The 21,717-nt window shown below is 36.6% G+C and overlaps 1 protein-coding gene across 5 annotated transcripts in view; it reads left to right on the forward strand.

The window, feature by feature from the left end:
• Positions 1–21,717, forward strand: part of RABGAP1 (RAB GTPase activating protein 1) — a 177,957-nt gene that overhangs the window by 61,782 nt on the left and 94,458 nt on the right. For all 5 annotated transcript variants that reach the window (XR_008424338.1, XM_053908265.1, XM_019421198.2 and 2 more), the window contains 3 exons: positions 5,996–6,098; positions 6,994–7,163; positions 18,201–18,375. Coding sequence is in view for 4 of the 5 variants with exons in the window: in XM_053908265.1 (XP_053764240.1) it covers positions 5,996–6,098; positions 6,994–7,163; positions 18,201–18,375 (448 nt within the window). In the remaining variant the exon portion in view is untranslated. The remainder of the gene's footprint in view (positions 1–5,995; positions 6,099–6,993; positions 7,164–18,200; positions 18,376–21,717) is intronic.

Raw genomic sequence — 21,717 nt, forward strand, 5'->3', positions numbered from 1 at the left:
GATGTCTTCTTTAGAGAAGTGTCTATTCATGCTTTCTGCCCATTTCTTCACTGGATTATTTGTTTTTCAGGTGTGGAGTTTGATGAGCTCTTTATAGATTTTGGATACTAGCTCTTTGTCTGATATGTCATTTGCAAATATCTTTTCTCATTCCGTTGGTTGCCTTTTAGTTTTGTTGATTGTTTGTTTCCTTTGCAGTGCAGAAGCTTTTTATCTTCATGAGGTCCCAACAGTTCATTTTTGCTTTTAATTCCCTTGCCTTTGGGGATGTGTCAAGTAAGAAATTGCTGCGGCTGAGATCAGAGAGGTTTTTTTCCTGCTTTCTCCTCTAGGGTTTTGATGGTTTCCTGTCTCACATTCGGGTCCTTTATCCATTTTGAGTTTGTTTTTGTGAATGGTGTAAGTGGTCTAGTTTCATCCTTCTGCATGTTGCTGTCCAGTTCTCCCAGCACCATTTGTTAAAGAGACTGTCTTTTTTCCACTGGATATTCTTTCCTGCTTTGTCAAAGATTAGTTGCCATATTTTTGTGGGTCTAGCTCTGGGGTTTCTGTTCTAGTCCATTGGTCTATGTGCCTGTTTTTGTGCCAATACCATGCTGTCTTGATGATTACAGCTTTGTAGTAGAAGCTAAAGTCTGGGATTGTGATACCTCCTGCTTTGGTCTTCTTCTTCAAAATTACTTTGGCTATTCGGGGCCTTTTGTGGTTCCATACAAATTTTAGAATTGCTTGTTCTAGCTTCGAGAAGAATGCTGGTGCAATTTTGATTGGGATTGCATTGAATGTGTAGATAGCGTTGGGTAGTATTGACATTTTAACAATATTTATTCTTCCAATCCACGAGCACGGAATGTTTTTCCATTTCTTTATATCTTCTTCAATTTCCTTCATAAGCTTTCTATAGTTTTGAGCATACATATCTTTTTCATCTTTGGTTAGGTTTATTCCTAGGTATTTTATGCTTCTTGGTTTAAATTGTGAATGGGATCAGTTTGTCTTTCTGTTGCTTCATTATTAGTGTATAAGAATGCAACTGATTGCTGTACATTGATTTTGTATCCTGCAACTTTGCTGAATTCATGTGTCAGTTCTAGCAGACTTTTGGTGGATGTTATTGGGTTTTCCATGTATAATATGTCATCTGCAAAAAGTGAAAGTTGACTTCATTGCCAATTTTGATGCCTTTGATTTTCTTTTGTTGTCTGATTGCTGATGCTAGAACTTCCAACACTATATTAAACAACAGCAGTGAGAGTGGACATCCCTGTCATGTTCCTGATCTCAGGGAGAAAGCTCTGTTTTTCCCCATTGAGGATGATATTAGCTGTGGGCTTTTCATAAATGCCTTTTGTGATGTTTAAGTATGTTCCTTCATCCCGACTTTCTCAAGGGTTTTTATTAAGAAAGGATGCTGAATTTTGTCAAATGCTTTTTCTGCATCGATTGACAGGATCATATGGTTCTTATCTTTTCTTTTATTAATGTGATGTATCACATTGATTGATTTGCGAATGTTGAACCAGCCCTGCGGTCCAGGAATGAATCCCACTTGATCATGGTGAATAATTCTTTTTATATGCTGTTGAATTCGATTTGCTAGTATGTTGGTGAGAATTTTTGCATCCATATTCATCAGGGATATTGGCCTGTAGTTCTCTTTTTTGCTGGGTCTCTGGTTTCAGAATCAAAGGAATGCTGGCTTCATAGAATGAGTGTGGAAGTTTTCCTTCCCTTTCTATTTTTTGGAACAGCTTGAGAAGGATAGGTATTATCTCTGCTTTAAATGTCTGGTAGAATTCCCCTGGAAGCCATCTGGTCCTGGACTCTGTTGGGAGATTTTTGATAACTGATTCAATTTCTTCGCTGGTTATGGGTCTGTTCAGGCTTTCTATTTCTTCCTGTTTGAGTTTTGGGAGTGTGTGGGTGTTTAGGAATTTGTCCATTTCTTCCAGGTTGTTCAGTTTGTTGGCATATAATTTTTCATAGTATTCTGATAATTGCTTGTATTTCTGAGGGATTGGTTGTAATAATTCCATTTTCATTCATGACTTTATCTATTTGGGTCATCTCCCTTTTCTTTTTGAGAAGCCTGGCTAGAGGCTTATCAATTTTGTTTATTTTTTCAAAAAACCAACTGTTGGTTTCATTGATCTGCTCTCCAGTTTTTTTGGATTCTGTATTGTTTATTTCTGCTCTGATCTTTATTATTTCTCTTCTTCTGCAGGGTTTCGGGTGTCTTTGCTGTTCTGCTTCTGTTTCCTTTAGGTGTGCTGTTAGATTTTGTATTTGGGATTTTTCTTGTTTCTTGAGATAGGCCTGGATTTCAATGTATTTTCCTCTCAGGACTGCCTTCGCTGCATCCCAAAGCATTTGGATTGTTGTATTTTCATTTTCATTTGTTTCCATATATTTTTAAATTTCTTCTCCAATTGCCTGGTTGACCCATTCATTCTTTAGTAGGGTGTTCTTTAACCTCCATGCTTTTGGAGGTTTTCCAGACTTTTTCCTGTGGTTGATTTCAAGCTTCATAGCATTGTGGTCTGAAAGTGTGCATGGTATGATCTCAATTCTTGTATACTTATGAAGGGCTGTTTTGTGACCCAGCATGTGATCTATCTTGGAGAATGTTCCATGTGCACTCGAGAAGAAAGTATATTCTGTTGCTTTGGGATGCAGAGTTCTAAATATATCTGTTAAGTCCATCTGATCCAATGTATCATTCAGGGCCCTTGTTTCTTTATTGATCCTGTGTCTAGATGATCTATCCATTGTTGTAAGTGGAGTATTAAAGTCCCCTGCAATTACCACATTCTTATCAATAAAGTTGCTTATGTTTGTGATTGATTGTTTTATATATTTGGGGGCTCCCGTATTTGGCGCATAGACATTTATAATTGTTAGCTCTTCCTGATGGATAGACCCTGTAGTTATTATATAATTCCCTTCTTCATGTCTTGTTACAGCCTTTAATTGAAAGTCTAGTTTGTCTGATATAAGTATGGCTACTCCAGCTTTCTTTTGACTTCCAGTGGCATGATAGATAGTTCTCCATCCCCTCACTTTCAATCTGAAGGTGTTCTCAGGTCTAAAATGAGTCTCTTGTAGACAGCAAATAGATGGGTCTTGTTTTTTTTTTTTTTATCAATTCTGATACCCTATGTCTTTTGGTTGGCACATTTAGTCCATTTACGTTTAGTGTTATTATAGAAAGATATGGGTTTGGAGTCATTGTGATGTCTGTAGGTTTCATGCTTGTAGTGATGTCTCTGGTACTTTGTGGTCCTTGCAACATTTCACTCACAGAATCCCCCTTAGGATCTCTTGTAGGGCTGGTTTAGTGGTGATGAATTCCTTCAGTTTTTGTTTGTTTGGGAAAACCTTTATCTCTCCTTCTATTCTGAATGACAGACTTGCTGGATAAAGGATTCTCAGCTGCATATTTTTTCTGTTTATCACATTGAAGATTTCCTGCCATTGCTTTCTGGCCTGCCAAGTTTCAGTAGATAGGTGTGCCACTCGTCTTACCGGTCTCCCTTTATATGTTAGAGCATGTTTATCCCTAGCTGCTTTCAGAATGTTCTCTTTATCCTTGTATTTTGCCAGTTTCACTATGATATGTTGTGCAGAAGATCGATTCAAGTTACGTCTGAAGGGAGTTCTCTGTGCCTGTTGGATTTCAATGCCTTTTTCCTTCCCCAGATCAGGGAAGTTCTCAGCTATGATTTCTTCAAGTACATCTTCAGCACCTTTCTTTCTTCCTCCTGTGGAATCCCTGTTATATGTATATTATTGTGTTTCATCGCATCACTTAGTTATCTAATTCTCCCCTCATACTACTGGATTTTTTTTATCTCTCTTTTTCTCAGCGTCCTCTTTTTCCATAATTTTATCTTCTAATTCACCTATTCTCTCCTCTGCCTCTTCATTCCAAGCTGTGGTCGCCTCCATTTTATTTTGCACCTCACTTATAACATTTTTTAGCTCCTCATGACTATTTCTTAGTCCTTTGATCTCTGTAGCAATAGATTCTCTGCTGTCTTCTATGCTTTTTTCAAGCCCAGTGATTAATTTTATGACTATTATTCTAAATTCTTGTTCTGTTATATTGCTTAAGTTGTTTTTGATCAATTCGTTAGCTGTTGCTTCTTCCTGGAGTTTCTTTTGAGGAGAGTTCTTCTTTTTGTCATTTTGGATAGTCTCTGGGGTGGCACGGAACTGCAGGGCACTTCCCCTATGCTGTCTGGAGTAACTTGTGTTGGTTGGCAGGGCCGCAGTCAGACCCAATGTCTGCCCCCAGCCCACCGCTGGGGCCACAGTCAGACTGGTGTGTACCTTATCTTCCCCTCTCCCAGGGGCAGGACTCACTGTGGAGTGGTGTGGCCCCTGTCTGGGCTACTTGCACACTGCCAGGCTTGTGGTGCTGCTTCTGTGGGATCTGGCGTATCAGCCAGGGTGGATCCGCAAGTTGCACAGGGCGGGGAGGGGTAGGCTCAGCTCACTTTGCCTTCGGTGGTCTGCTGCGGGAGGTGCCCTGTGGCACCGGGAGGGGGGGCAGACCCATTGGAGGGATGGATCCACATAAGCACAGCGTTGGGTGTTTGCGGGTGCAAGCAAGTTCCGTGAAGGGAACTGGTTCCCTTTGGGATTTTGGCTGGGGATGGCGAGGGAGATGGCGCTTCCTAGCACCTTTGTTCCCCGCTGAGCTGAGCTCTGTCTTCCGGGGCTCAACATCTCTCCCTCCCGGTGTCTTCTTGCCCTCCCTGCTCTCCGAGCAGAGCTCTTGACTTATAACATTCCAGATGTTAAGTGCCACTGGATGTCAGAACTCACTCCATCTGGCCCCTCTGCTTTTGCAAGCCAGACTTGGGGGCTCTGCCTTGCCGGGTGGGCTGCCCCTCCACCGCCCGGCTCCCTCCTGCCAGTCCGTGTAGTGCGCACCGACTCTGTGCCCTTCCTGCCCTCTTCCGGGGGCCTCTTGTCTACGCTTGGCTCTGGAGAGTCCATTCTGCTAGTCTTCTGGCGGTTTTCTGGGTTATTTAGGCAGATGTGGTGGAATCTAAGTGATCAGCAGGACGAGGTGAGCCCAGCGTCCTCCTACGCCGCCATCTTCCTCTTTGTACCCTGTCTTTCTGTCCTGGAGGAGGCCTTCCAGAGAAACAGGCACCCCACAAGTGCTAAAGCCATGAGCTCTGTCCAAGTCAGAGTTTGAGGTGTGGCGTTCTCCGCCCAGTCCGCATGGGCTTGTTGTTCCTCAAAGTGGGTGTGAGCCCTGCCCCCTACACAGGCTGCTGCCTTGTGACTCCCACATCTTTTTTTTTTTTTTTTTTTTAAGGTAATATACTATTTCCTTGATAACGTTTTCACTTTATCTCAGCCTGAATTTGGTGTTAAAGCACGTTTATCAAAGTGTTCTTGTGAGCTATAATAGCAGTAAACAAAGATAAGGGTATTTCCTTATTTCTGAATTGCTATTTACTGGTCTGGTCTTAGACCCATTTAGTCTTAACCTTGGTTTCTTGACTGTATAATAGTGAATAATCCTTGTTTATAATTTAGGGTTGAAGTGGGAGTCAGAAAATTCGTGAGAGAAGTGTTTACAAACTACTGTGAATTTTATAAAAGTCGGTGGTATTAGTATTGTTGCTTTTATGTGAAAATCTTTATTTTCAAAACTAAAATTTATGTGATAATTATTCACTTGACAACAGAATTCAGCATAGATTTAGGTGGTTAAGTTTCTCTGATGTTTGTACAATTTGATACGATCTACAAGCATTTACTTTATAACTTTCAGGAACAATTATATAAACAGTTGGCACATCTTTAATTTTAACTGTAATTAGTGTCATTCACATATATTTCTACCTTTTTAAAAAATATCTGACCCTTTTTCATACTATATTTTTGCAATTTCTCTATTTTCTAAAGGCAGCAAAATGGCAGTTAGCAGTTGACTTATTTTGGCATTTATGTTTGTTTTTATTCTTTTCTTCAGGAATCTATGGGCAAAAGTTCTGATGGAAAGTCCTATGTCATCACTGGGAGTTGGAATCCAAAATCTCTGCCTTTTCAAGTTGTAAATGAAGAAACTCCTAAAGGTGATGCAGATTGCTGACACCATGAACAGAAATTTTAGTCCCAAGAAGATACCCAAACCTTAGGACCACTTATTTCACAAATATCCAGTGTTTTTTTTTAATTGTAGTGAAACCAAAGAATTTGTATAGGTCTTTGAGGTTGTTATGAAATTTAACTGTAAACAAAGTATCATTTTTCCCCACTTATTTCCCCCCCTTAATTTTTCCCTTTCCTGCTTTTTTTCTACTTATGTATTTATTTGTATACAAAATTCTAAGTTTTATTTATTTTTGTAGCGATAATATGTGCATATATGGTTAAAAATTAAAAGGATATGTAAGGAAAAGTAGAAGTCTACCACGGTCCTCAGGGCCCCGTCCCAAGGGGACCACTGTGACCAATTTTTTATGTAGATTTTCAGATACTCTGTGCTCAAGGTGTTTCATCCTCCTCATGAATGTCATTTAGTGGCTGTATAATATTCTGTCCTGAAAAATGTAACCTTGTAGTGCCTCTTATTGAGCATTTATTTTCCCCTTCATTTTTTCTTGTTATTCACAGCACTATAGGTAAATGGATAAATCAACCAAGATTTTAGAAATTGAGAATCCCCTGTATGGGTAAGAGTGGCATGAATAGGCCGTATGCACTTTTACAAAACAATCTGACAGTATGTTTCATAAACTTTAAAGTATCTAATGCTGTCACTAGTTCCAAGGAGTGTACCCAAGCAAAGAATTCTCAATACAGAAAAAGAATTTTCAAAACAGTAATTTATGTGATTATTTTAGATTTGTATTTAATTGATGTATTACTTTAAGGTATCTTGAAAGTTTGTTACAAAAGTGATTTAACAATAATTGTATGAGCAAATGTATTTCCATTTTTTTATTTGCTTTTCCCCTCTCTTTCTAGATAAAGTGCTATTTATGACCACAGCTGTTGATTTGGTAATAACAGAAGTACAGGAGCCTGTTCGATTTCTCATAGAGACAAAAGTCCGTGTTTGCTCACCTAATGAGAGATTATTCTGGCCCTTCAGCAAACGTAGTACCACTGAAAATTTCTTTTTGAAACTAAAACAGGTACTATTCTTTTTTGTAACTATGGGAGGGGAGTAGATAAGAAAGGAGAAACTGTTTTTGAAGCTGATTTATCATTATGCTGTCCCTTAGATCTTTAAGCAGTCACATGTATTTTAAACATACTAAGAGGAAAAATTGCCTTTTATTTTTACCCACCTATTTATCATTTTTTTTGCTCTTCAATTCTTCCTGAAGAACCAAATTTCTGTCCGATTTCACTTGCCTTCAATCCAAAGACCTTACTTTAGCATTTCTTTTAGTGCTGATCTACTAAAGGCATAACTCGTAGAGGAACTTCCTTTTTTAAAATTTACTTATTCTCAAGTTAGTCAACACGCAGTGTAGTCTTGGCTTCAAGAGTAGAACCCAGTGATTCATCACTTACGTATAACACAGTGCTCACCTCAACAAGTGCACTGCTTAATGCCCATCATCACCATTTCCCCCATCATCACCATTTCCCCCATCATCACCATTTCCCCCATCCCTATCAATCCTCAGTTTGTTCTCTGTATTTAAGAGTCTTTTATGGTTTGCCCCTTTCTGTTTTTATCTTATTTTTCCTACCCTTCCCCTATGATCATCTGTTAAGTTTCTCACATTCCACATATGAGTGAAATCATGTGATACCTGTCTGACTTATTTTGCTTGGCATAATACCCTCCAGTTCCATCCACATTGTTGCAAATGGCAAGATTTCACAGAAGAACTTCTTTATCTGAAAATGTTTTTATTTCACTTGCATTCCAGTGGGATATTTTCACTGGCTGTAGGATTCTGTGTTGACATTTTTTTTTTTCAGCACTGTGAAGATGTCATCCCACCATCTTCTGGCTCTCATTGTTTTTGATGTGAAGTCAGAATGCATTTGTATTGTTCCTCTGTATGTGATGAGTCATTTTTTTCTGGCTGCTTTTAAGATTTTTTTTTATCTTTGGTTTTCAGACATTTAAATATGATGTGTCAGGTGTTTTATTCTTTCTTATCTTCCTTGGGATTTGCTGAGCTTCTTGAATTTTTAAATTTATGTTTTGTTTTGTTTACCAGTTTTGAGGGAAATTTGGTCTTTCAACCTTTTATCTGGCCCCATCTCTCTTTTCTCTCATAGGATTCAAGTTACATATATTTTAGTCCTTTTGATATTATCCCACAGATCTCTGTTTTGTTTTTTGTTTTTTGTTTTTTAATTTATTTATTTTTTCTGTTTTCTTCGGGTATAGGAGACTCTGTTTTGCTCTATCTTAAAGTTGGTTTGCCCCTCCCCCCCCTTTTTTTTTTATCATCCCCAGTTTGCTGTTAAGCCCATTCAATGAATTTTTTTACATTTCAGATCTTATATGTCCATTTGCTTTTTTTATACTTTCTTATGAGATTTCTTTGTTCTTTTAAGCAGATTTTCTCTTACATCCTTGAGCATGTTTATAATATTCTTTAAAAATTCTTAACTGCCGATTCTAATGTCTGGTGAGTCACATTTTCCTTTTTCTTTGTCTAGTAATTTTGTATTGTGTAGTAGACATTTTCAGTAATAGATTGTTATGGTCTGTTATGTTGTGGTCTCTTAGTTTAAGAAAAAAATCTGTCATTTAATTTGGTCAAAGTCAAATTCCATTCTCTTTTTCCTGTGGTGGGCAGCAGGTGAACTGTTTCCTTCTTTTAGCTTCTCTTGACTTCAGTTGCCCCACTACTTCTCCCTTTTTTGCTTTCCTTTGTATCAAAACTTATTGAAAAAAAGCAAGTTCATAGTGACCTAAATTGCTAAATCTGTGATCAGTCTGAGTTTTCATCTTCCTTGGCCTGTCAGCAGAATATGATACAGGTGATCACTCCTGCCTTCTTATCCCTCTTTCACTGTCACTTTCAGGACATCTCCAATTTACCATGTCCAAGAAGATAGCATTATTTCACCTCCCAACCCCCAAAATACTTTACTTGTCTGTCCTTACTATTTCAGTTCATGGATATCTTCTCCTAATTATTGCTTAGGCCAAGAATTTTACTTTTATTTTTTTTTATTTTTATTTTTTTATATCTTTTGATTATTCATAAAATTTTTTTAATGTTTATCTATTTTTTGCGAGAGAGAGAGAGAGACAGAGCGCAAGCAGGGGAGGGGCAGAGAGAGAGGGAGACACAGAATCCTGAGCAGGCTCCTGGCTCTGAGCTGTCAGCACAGAACCTGACGCAGGGCTCAAACTCACAGACCGCGAGATCATGACCTGAGCTGAAGTCTGGTGCTTAACTGACTGAGCCACCCAGGCACCCCTTACTTTTATTTTTTATACCCATATCCACTCTGTCAGGAAATTCTATTTACTATTTTACTTTCAAAACATATCTAAATATGGCTACTTCTTACCATTTAGATTATGTTAACCTCACATCTGAATCATCACTTTTACCTGAGTTACTGTAGTAGCATCTTCACTCATCTCCCTGTTTCTTTGTTTTCCCTCCTTTTGATATGTTCTCAATATAGCAGCCTAAGATAAAATCAGGTCATTTTTCTGCTTGTAACCCTTTAAACCTATTTTACTCTATAAAAACTAGAGTCCTTACGGTGTTCTTATAAGACCCTATCCAGTCTGCTGCTGTTTAGATCATAAACTAATTTCTCTCTTACTGGTCTTGTTTGCTTCCTTGGCTCTAACCATGTGCTTAGGGCCTTTGCTACTAACTATCTCTTCTGCCTAAAATGGTCTTCCCCCTTTTCCCACTTGCTGTTATTCGCCTCCTTCAAGTCCTTATCTTTAAGTTTTTGCTCAGATTTACATCTTAACATTTCATGACTGCCACATTTAACACTGCAGTTTGTCCACTCTTCCGGTGGTGCTGCCAGTCACCCCCACCCCCATGCTAATATACATATTTTAAATTTTGTACAAGACTTTTAACTTCCAATATATACCATATAATATACTTAATTTTATTTTGCTTATTATCTGTTTTTCCTGTTAGAAACCTCTACTAAGGCAGCATTCCTGATTTGCCTTGTTCACTGATTTATCCCAAGTATCTAAAACCTAGTAGTTCTCAGTAAATATTTGTTGACTTGATTTTATTTACATGTTCAATCTTCTGTTTTACAAAATTCTAACATTGCTTGTCAATTTAATTGAATGTACTTAAAAAAATTTTTTTTTAATGTTTTTATTTATTTTTGAGAAAGGAGAGACAGAGTACTAGTGGGGAAGGGCAGAGAAATAAGGAGATACAGAATCCAAAGCAGGCTACAGGCTCTGAGCTGTCAGCACAGAGCCCAACATGGGGCTCAAAACTCACAAACTGTGAGATCATGACCTTAGCTGAAGTCGGAGGCTTAACCGACTGAGCCACCCAGGCGTCCCTTGAATGTACTTTTTGATAGCGATAAATATTTTGGTTGCAGTGTATTCCAAGTTAGTCCTTTTGGTTATAGTTAGAAAAAGGTGGCAAACAGCACAGGAATAGAGATTTCTCTTCAGTGTTTTCTTAGGAGACAGAAAGTAAACCTGGGTCCTAGCACTGTTTTCCCAGATCTTCACTGTGGCAGCAGAAAAGAATTAGCATAATGTTATCAGCTCTGGAGTCAGAGTGTATTGATTTTACCACTAACTAGCTTTATGACTTTGAGGAAGTACCACCAACTCTGTGAGCCTGTTTACTCAACTGTCAAATGGCAGTGTTTTAATCTTGCTCATAGTGTTATTATGACATTAGGTGAGAAACCGTACAACACACTTGGCACATGGTATGTTCTTCATACATTTTAGCTATTATTCAGAGGACTGTGGAACCTTAGTGGGACAGAGGAAGAATAAAAAATTCTAAATCATGAAGTCAGAACAACATTGATATTAGTGGATCAGCCCAAGAGGAAGAACACTTCAGAAAGAAACAATTTACAGGTATCATTTTAAAAGTTTAGGGAGTAGGGATGATTCTTAAGTTTGTAGAGTTAGAGATGATAAACAGAAATTAATTCTATAATAATTTTAGTACAAATTTGTATGTAAGCAAACATACTCTCTTTAGAGTTCTGTCTCTTTTATCTTGGTGAACATAAGATTCCTCTGATCTTACTTTTCCCTTGAGGTCTTATACAACTTTGGATTCAAAGACTGCGGTGAGTTATAGGAATATTATATGGTTTGGTCTACTATAATATATCTAAGTAGGCTAACAAATGACTTGTCAGGGTGAACTCTCCAAAAACACATATACCTGAGACCTAGTCTGATAGACTACTCTAGACTCTGTTAAGGTTATAAGCTAAACATAGACTGAGCTGTCAATATTTTCTTTGCAAAAAGCAGAAGTTTATATGTGGAAGCTAGGAGGAGGGCAAGGAATTCCTGAGAATAATCTTTCATTTTTCTCCTTATTTGGGTAAGTCTTACTTTGGTGGGGGAGGAGTTTTGTGAGGGGTAAGGAATGGGAAAGAAGAGAGAGAGTGTGAAGAATTTGAGGAACTTGTTGCTGTCTTAGGGCACTTAGAACACTGTTAATCTCATTCCTTGTAACATCATAAACTAAGCTTATTTCCTCCTTTACATTCGTGGCATTAAAAAGTAATAGCTATAGTGGTTGAGGGCCTACTGTAGCTGTCACTATCCTAGCAACTTTGCTTTTTTCTGTCTTATATACTTTTCATAGTGATCCAGTGAGGATAATAGTATTTTCATTTTATAGATAGATCCAAAGATGTAAAATATTTTATGGAATATTGTGTGAACAAAATGAATACCCAGGCCTTCTAAGAGTCTCAGGATTCTTTCCATAGGAACATGCTCCCTTTGTCTGTCTTTCTTTAAGAGCATTTTTAGAACTTACTTAAATTAAGCAGAATTTAAAACTTTAACCCTTTTGCAGTTCTCATCAGACAGAAAAGGAAACAATGCTGCCGACCAAATTTTTTAAATACATAGCATATAGTTTCTGTTTATTGCTGTCAGTATGGGAAAATAATTATAGAAATGTTTTTTTGGTTTTTTGTTTTTAAATGTTTATTCTTGAGAGAGAGAGCGAGGGAGAGAGAGAGAGAGAATGAGTGGGGGAGGGGCAGAGAGACCTGGGGAAACACAAAATCTGAAACAGGCTTTGGGCTCCGAGCTATCAGAACAGAGCCCGACACAGGGCTCAAACTCAGGAATGGCAAGATCGTGACCTAGGCTGAAGTCAGACACTTAACCGACTGAGCCATCCAGGTGCCCCTAGAAATGTTTTTTTTTTAATACATGCTTAAAAATTGATTCTTTCTCCTATCCCTAAAATTATCTGATGACTCAGTAACTCCTCTGTAGCCTGGAAGTCTTCCCAACTGTGCGGTTTATTATATTAAAATGGCATCATATCAGAGAAGAAACAAATTTAGTGAGGAAAGAATGATTGTTTTCTTGGATTTTAATTTTTAGATATCATTTACTAAAAGAGGAAGAAACTAATCTGAAGACTAAATATTCCATCAGTATCATAAGGTGAAGTCAAGACCAGCTAAGCATTCTTAGAACTATAGAATTACAGAATTTTATTGCCAAAGAGACTGCAGGGATCTTAAAATCTTTTACGAAATTATTTTATAAATGAAGCTGATGTCTCCATTGGCCAACATCATATAGACAAGTTATTAGCATAACTGTACTGGAAACCTGGGCCTATTATTTCTGTTTGGGGTGTGTGTGTGTGTGTGTGTATGTGTATGTATGTATATAGGGATATGCACTGAACCACTATACCTCTCAAAATAAAAAATATGGAAATGCTTTCTATAGTAGAGATCTTCAATTGCTAAATCAGGAGACATGTGATATCATAGTATTCCATTATTCCTGGGAAGTGTCACTGGGATTAGGTGGTGACCAGTGGATTTTTCCTTTGTAAAAACAGTTTTCTTTTTGTATTTAGCAAATAAATTTGGGGTGGTTCTTGGCAACTTCCAACTACCCAGTTCTCTACAACTTTCTAACTAATGATTTTAGTATCCATTGATAATCCTTCCCTAAATCAGTTAAGCTCATTCACATAATTTCAATAGTAATTTAATATTACAGGGTTTTCTTCTTTTCTTTTACGTTTATATATGTTTCTAATATTGAGTATCTTCTTAATTACAGTAATAGTAATGTATTCTTTGCTTTATCCTACTTTATTGAAGAATTCAAAAATAACAGTATTTCAGGAAATACCCTTAATACAGATCTTTATTTATTATTCCTAGCAAATTTATAACAAAATCTTTATTTTAATTTTACAAATCAAAAACTTGTAAAATGTTAAAAAAAAAAAAGGTACTATTTATTGAATGTGTTTTTGAAATATAGATTTTAGTTATAAAATTTCAGTGAGGACAAGCTTATATATTAATGAATTTACTGATGAGGTAATTAAGCATTCATTAATAAACGTGCACCATTTCTTTTTTTTTTTTTTTTTTTAATTTTTGTTTTAATGTTTATTTTTGAGATAGAGACAGAGCATGAGCAGGGGAGGGGCAGAGAGGGAGACATGGAGTGTCAGCTCAGAGCCCGACATGGGGCTAGAACTCACGGACCGGACCGTGAGATCATGACCTGAGCCGAAGTCAGATGGCCAACTGACTGAGCCACCCAGGCGCCCCTAAACTTGCACCATTTCTAAAATCTAGCTTGTGTTAAACTGCGATTTGTGTACAACTTGCATTGTACAAGTTTTTTACTATTGTAAATAAAACCTATATTTTAATATCCATATATAAAAATCACTATGTAACCTCTTAAATGAAAAGGTTTCCAGAATATTTCGAATATTCTGAACTTTTCTATAGATGCATAAATTTTGGGAGAAATATCTATTAATGTAACTGCAATACCTATGTATTACATAAAAATAGACGTATATAATACGAAATTATTTGAGTCCACACAGTTTCAAATTCCCATTTGTTGATATTCATTTCAAAAAGAAATCAGTACTCCAATTAATAATAAAACTATTGAGTGAAGTTTAAGATTTTATTGAACTATTTTTTCCCTTTGAACTATTCTAGTAAGATTATAAAATCAGTTTCTGAACACAGGTTCAGAAGTTAATTGGAATTTTTTTTCTCATTTATGTTACCACTTGACATATAGTTAGGTTCATTGGTTTCCATATTTTCAATTTGGGGTTGTTGGGTATTTTTTTACCTTTTTGGTTTAATTTATTTTTTTTGAATATTTAAATATAATGGTACAAAAGTCAAAATTATGTAAAAATGTACTCAGCAGTCATATTTACGTTCATCTGTTTCTCCACCCAATCCCATAAGTAACCATTATTATTGGTTTCTGGGTTATCTTTCCAAAGTTTCTTTTTGTGAAAATAATGAAATATTCCTACATATTTTTAACTTCCTTTTTAAACAAAAACTAACATGTACTGTTCTACACCTTGCTTTTTTAATATATCCTGATGATCATTCCACAGTAGTTCACAGAGATCTTCCTCATTCTTAATGACTACATGGTACTGTGTTGTTCGGGTGAATCATGATCTTTGATTTTTAACATTTATTCATTTTTGAGAGAGAGAGAGAGAGGGAGGGAGGGAGGGGCAGAGAGAGAGGGAGATACAGAATCCAAAGCAGGCTCAAGGCTTCAAGCTGTCAGTACAGAGCCTGATGCAGGGCTCGAACCTACGAACTGTGAGACCATGACCTGAGCCAAAGTCAGACACTCAACCGACTGAGCCACCCAGACGCTCCATGATCTCTGATTTTTAAATTGTCCTCTATTGATGGTTTTTTTTTCAATCATTTGCTATTCCAAATAATGTTGCAGTATAGAACCTTGTATCATATGTTGTTTTGATTTTATGAAACTGCATCTTAGAGTAAATTTTTATTAGTATACTCGTTAGCACATGACATAATTTTGCGTATGTAATTTTGTCATGTTTGCCAAATTCTCCTCTTTCACAGTTGTAATCAGAGATGAGCAGGATATGAGAATACCTGTTTCTCCATATGTTTGTCATGAGTATATTGTCAAACTTAAGGATCTGATGGTAGTTTTAATTTATCCTTTGATGAATGAAAACCAGCATTTTTCATATGTTTAGGGTTGATTTTAGTTTCCTGTTCTCTGAACTGTCTCTTCATATTTTTTGCTTTTTGGTTTTGGCCTTTTTTCTCTTAGTTGTTAGAAGCTCTTTCTGTAGTTGAGAGATTAACCCTTTGAGATATAAGTTGCAAACATTTGTTCTGGTTTGTCACTTAAGTTATGATGAATCTTTTCAGCTTTTTGACTGTATAGTTTCTTTTCCTGTACTTGAATTCATCGAATTTTTCCTTTAAAGCTTCTGGCTTTTGAGTTATAATTAGAAATGCTTTCCATACACCCAATAATAAAGAAACTTACACGTTTTCTTCTATTACTTATATGGTTTCATTTTTCTACTTTTAGAGCTCTGATTCATTAGTATTTTATTCTGTTATATGATGTAAAGTATAAATCTGATTTAATGTTTTTCCAAATGACCATACACTTTTTTAATGTTATGTTTACTGTGTTTTATTATGTTCTCTTCATTATGGTTTTTATGTTCTATTCCATGGGGTTTTTAGGTTACTCATGCACCAATATCACCCTTTAAATTATGTAGACTTTATAATATGTTTTAATATCTGATAGGGCTGCCCTCCCTCCCCAGTTCTTTTGTGGATTTTGTTTATTTTTCATGTAAACTTTAGATTCAAATTCTGTAGCTCTAGAAAAAAAGGATAGGTATTTTTACTGAAGAGAATTGACATCTTTTTGATGTTTAGTCATCTTACCTGAGAACACGTGATATTGTTCCATTTATTCAAGTTTTTGTTTTTCTTATAAGAGTGCTTTTTTAAAAGCTTTTTATTACAGAAAATTCAAACATACACAGAAATAAAAATAATAGCATAATAAACCCCCACATATTATTTCCCAGCTTCAATAATGAGTATCATTTTTAATAGCTGGAATTCTTGACTTACAAGCAAGGTTCAGTTCATGACTATGTTTATCTGACTTCAAAGGGCAGTGTTGGTCTGGTCAGTGTTATTCACAGAAGAGTTTCTAGGTGAACTGCAATGGTTATCACATTTTATAGTCTCTGAGAAATTTTTTTTAAAGGTAAAGAGCTATTGATCTTTGAACTTTCTTATGTAGTATTTAAGTAATGTTTCAGATAGTAATTTGTAACAAATCAAAAAAATCCTATTCCCTATCAAAGTATAATACTTAAAAATAATTAGAAATTTAGACTGAACATGTGTCATAGATTTTAGTTCAGTTCATTAAGTAACGAGAGAACCAGTAAGATGGTAAAACTGGCTTTATGTATTTGAGGAACTTGAGTTTATATAGTGCTTCTTTAAAAAAAAAAAGTATTAGAACAAGGTTGCTAGGTTAGAAACAAAACTGGTTAATGTCTTATAGATTAACTTTGGGTTATCTTTTCTACTGGACAGAAATCATTTGCCCATCTACCAGATACAAATTTGTAGGCTAATATATAACTTCCCAGAGTCTGGGTTTTTAATTAATAGTAAGTACTAAGTCAAAATTGTTTATTCATCTAGAAAATTAAATAATCCTTAGGTAGACCTGTTAAAACAAAGTTGTCAAACTACAGTCCATGGGTCAAGTCTGGCCTGGCCTTTGTTTTCATAAAGTTTCTTTGGAATGCAGCCATGGTCACCTTACTCAGTATCTGTGGGTGCTTTTGTACCATAACGGTAGAGTTGAATAGTTGCCACAGACTAGTGGTCCCCAGAGACTAAAATATTTATTCTTCGGCCCTTTACAGAAAATTTTACTGACTTCTATATTAAGCAGGCATTTCTGTACCTTATGAACCTTTTAATCCCCTTTCTGTATTTTTACTTTATGCTTGTACATCTTTCTCATTGGTGTAGCCACCTTGTGAGTTATCTTTGTATCTTTCCCTACAGTTCTGCCTTTTCTTCCTGCTCTGTATTTCACTTTTTCCCTCCTCCTTCTCCTTAAAACTGTCTGTAATGTGGACTATTAATATATTTAAATTTGGTACTGGCAAAGTTTTATATTCTCTGTCCTTAATTTTTAATTTAGGTGAGTTCAAACTGCTATACGTTTGCCTCAAAATACAAACTAATTTGAGATATAAGATTTTTGTGAATTAATCTCTTTTTTTGTTGCCCACCTTTACCCTCCCCCCGAGTTGTAGCTTTCACTGGAAGAAAAGTTCCTACAGTGCTTTAATTAATAAGTGAAAGGAGTGGGAAGAAACATGGAAATAAGAGGACTCTCTTAGTCCTAAACTTTGTTTTAGAATTAAAAAAAAAAAATTTTGTTTTAATGTTTATTTTAGAGAGAGAGAGGGAGCAAATGAGTGCAAGCGGGGGAGGGGCAGAGAGAGATGGAGACCCAGAAAACGAAGCAGGCTCAAGGCTCTGAGGTGTCAGCACAGAGCCCCACGGGGAGCTCAAACTCACAAGCTGTGAGATCATGACCTGAGCCGAAGTTGGAAGCTTAACCAACTGAGCTACCCAGGCACCCCTAGAATTTTTTTTTGTTTGTTGATTTTGAAAGAGAGAATCCTACCAAGCAGTCTCCACACTGTCAGCACAGAGCCCAACACAGGGTTCAGACTCAGGACCATGAGATCATGACCTGAGCTGAAATCACAAATTGGATGCTTAACTTATTGAACCACCCAGGCGCCCCTAAAATATTTTTAAACATTTTTTTTGATGGATAGTTTCATATAGGAAACTTTAAAGGACACCTTAAAGTAACAAGGAAACTATAGATGGTTAACGCTTACTAGATATTGGCAATTGCATATATGATGATACAGTATGAAGACAGTAAAATTGCAGAGCAAGAGTCCTGCCCAGTAAATAACCTATTTTCCTATGGGTTTTTAAATCCAAACATGTATTTTTATATTTAGAAAAGGTTACATTTAGTGTAGACATTCAAAGTGATACCTTTTTATTCTCACATCCTATATGAAATCAGAAGTATAGTGCTCAATTAAAAAATAATTTTACCACTTAGTAAATAATATTTTTTCGTCTTCAAGATAAAGCAGAAGGAAAGAAAGAACAATACTGATACTTTATATGAAGTTGTGTGCTTGGAAAGTGAATCAGAAAGAGAGAGGAGGAAAACTACAGCCAGTCCCTCAATTCGCCTGCCACAGTCTGGATCTCAGAGTTCCATGATACCTTCTCCTCCAGAAGATGATGAAGAGGAAGGTAAATTGTAGGGAGACCTTAATTTCTATTTTGGGGTGGCAAACCATGCAAACCATTATCATTTTGTCAGGGAATTGATAATGTGATGTAGCATTTGGAATTCTTTCAGTGCTTATGAGAGTGTACTATATGCAAAGGAGTATGGGAGATTCAAAAATGGTGAATATAGGACATTCTTTAAGATAATTGTATCAGTTTGGAAAAAATGAGATTTATGGTCAGTGCTTTTTTTAAAGAGTCTGCCTATGCTATCTTAGTGTATTAGCACATTTTTAGAGCACATGTGACATAGATTCTACCTGAATACGTGTTCCTATCTCTGCTGATTTATTTTAGAGGGACAGTTTCATTTGCCAAAATGTGGCTTCCACACATGATCCTTTCACAAAATACATGTATTTAAATATACAAATTTATGTTTATACGTTATTGGATTTCCCACTGGTAAACTTTAGGAATCAACCAGTTCTTTTTTTTTTTTCTCCCACCCTCACCCCCCATGGTTATATCCATTAAGTAATCTGTCAGTCTGTTAGTCTCTGTTAAAAGCTACTATGTAGAAGTGAGAAGTGGAAAGAAGGAGCACAGGAAAAGTAAAAGTTTGGGAGGCATTTTCTAACTGATAATTTTGTACCAGGACATTATTTTTAAGAGGAAAAGACTGGTTATGATAGAAAGTCATATGAAGCATGTGTCTGTGTGAGGTTCATATGGAGTGTTCTGGAAATTCATACAGGAGAATCCATTTTTCATTGTGGGGAGATGTAAGGCATCGTGAAGAGTAGTTTTGGAGCTGGGACTCTTAAGGTGCAAGGAGAATAAATGGGCTGGTTTGGGCACTTCTGGCTCAGAAATTGCATTAACAAAGGCCTAGAGGTGGCTGGCGAGAATGATTGATACATACCCATGATTATATGTACTTTTTTCAAGTTAGAGCAAGCCCTGACTTTCCAATTCCCATTGTTCCCTATAACTTTTACTTTTCCTGTGAGTAATCAACAGGCATTTGTTAATATTAATGACCACCTGGTACTAGGTGCTTAATATGTGGTACTTTGTTTCTAAAGTAACATAATACTTTGTTTATATAATTCTCTCAAAAATTCTGAAAACTAAGATTTACTATTATCCTTATTTTGCACGTAAGGAAATGGAATCTCAGAAATATGAATTTGCCCAAGGTCACACAGCTAGAAATTGGCAAAGAGGGTCTTAATCTGGTTCTGAGAGTTAGCTGTCTGAGCTCTATTCTGTAATCATCTCTGTGCATTTAGTTCCCATAAAGCATTTTGAAGTGCAAAGAAAGCACACGTATTGTTTTGGGAGAAGTTAGAGACACAATTTAAAGTCTACCTTGAGAGCCAGTTAAATCATGTGTTAAAGCTGGGAAGGGTGGAATTGTTCTCACTGTTTGAGACTTCTCTATAACTAGCAGTCTTGAGACTTGTAGTTTACCTTCTAAGTCAACACTGCTTAAGGTGGAAGAGCAAGTAATAGTTTGGAGAACTCTTCTACCCTTAAACTCAGCAATAAAAGTAAAACCCACCATAAACTGAGAAAGACACTCTATTTTTATGAAACCAGAGAATGGTCAAATGCTGAATCTGAATGCTGTGCATTTTAAAGAGTATTTACCGGTTACAGAGAAATTTGGGCCCAACTGAAGGATAATATCATGTCTAACATCTAGTTGTAATCTATAGCAGGCATACATTTTTCAGTGTAACTGAGGAGTTCAGAGGACCTCCAGTGGTAGTTGCTAACTAGGAGACATGAGGGCCAATGGCGGACCATGAGAGAGGGAACACTAGAACACAAGCTCTGGGAAGGAAGAACATGTATCTTTTTTTTGCCCACGCTGTTTCCCTAGTGTGTAACACCATTCCTGGTATGTAATAGATGCTCAGTAAATATTCGTGGGATGGGTACCCCTGCTGCGATCCATTCCTATAGTGAAAAACTAATGACAGGACCATGTTGCTGAAGAAAGCTGTGCAGACATGCCATCTTTTAATTCTCTAACATAATATATGGACCAAGGAGACCCATCCTGTTGTCATGTGTTTGCTCCCTGGAAAGAAATGTCCATGGTCCTGTAGAGAGGCTCCTTATTCCATAGGACATTTGTGCTCCCAGGACTGGAAGCCAGCAGATATAAAGGGGAGGTGTTCAGAAGCAACATTTTGCATCTGAGGTTGCCTGCTCCCTTTCTACCCATACCCCTGCCGTAGGTACATGGAGTTGTAACCACATATTTCAGACTACTGTCCACATATGTTGAAAGCATCCAAACCAGAAAAAGACAATTTGATAAGGCAGATATTCCTGATCTCTTTAAAGGAATTGTCATCTCTTGTACGTCTTAGTACATTTTTTATTGCTATTATTCCTCAAAGAGTTGTATTATATTGATATTTGAATGAGTGGAGAATTACGTGAGACCTTAGAAAGTAGGGTGAATTCTGACAAAATAATGAAGTTGGGGAAGTTTATCTTCGTGCCCTTGAGCCTTTATCTTTTCCTTATTGATCCTCCCATTTGTCCCAAAGGAGGTCTCACTTACACTCAGTCTGCGTCTTCCCTATCTTACCATGAAAACTGATGATAATGTCTAAGGCATTAGAATGTACAGATGTTATAAGTATCATGGATTTCTGAGCTGTCACTAGTTGAGATGCAAATTCATGATGTAATCATTACAGGTATAAAGATCATTACAGGTATCATTACAGGTATAAACTTTGTTTAGGCAGGTTAGGCCAAAAAACTTAGAAACAGCATTGGTGAGGACACATGTAAGCAAGTACCATTGTACTCAACAGTGGAAATGTAAATTGTAGAGCCATTCTGGAAGGCAATTTGTCAGTAAGTTACAGAATCCTTAAAATTATGCATTTTAGCCCAGGATCCACTTCTGGGCACATACCCAATGAAAGCAAGAGATATATTCATCCTGACACTATTTGTAGCAAAAAATGGAAAACTACCTAAGTGTCCAACAAAAGAAGATTGATTAAGTAAATGTCTTAGTCCATGTTTCCCACCCGCCCCCCCCCCCCCTTCATGATAACTTCTAAAAATTCTTTCACAGGCCTTCTTTATCAGTGTCCCTTTTTTTTCACTGTCTTCCTATCTTATAGTCTTTAAATTCTTATTTGAATTTACTTTTCTTAATTACTAGAGTTCAGTTTGAAATAATTCATTTTGATCCTTTTTGATATTTTTGTGCTTTCTGTTATAAATTAATGCATGTCAGTGTAGAAAATTTAGTCATAAGAACATAGGGGGAAGAAGGAAATAAACCATAACTCCGTTACTCAGAGACAGTAATTGTTAGTGTCT

This window comes from Panthera pardus, unplaced genomic scaffold (genome assembly GCF_024362965.1).
Source record: "Panthera pardus isolate Hobbes unplaced genomic scaffold, ASM2436296v1 HiC_scaffold_20, whole genome shotgun sequence".
In the NCBI taxonomy this organism is placed as follows: Eukaryota; Metazoa; Chordata; class Mammalia; order Carnivora; family Felidae; genus Panthera; species Panthera pardus.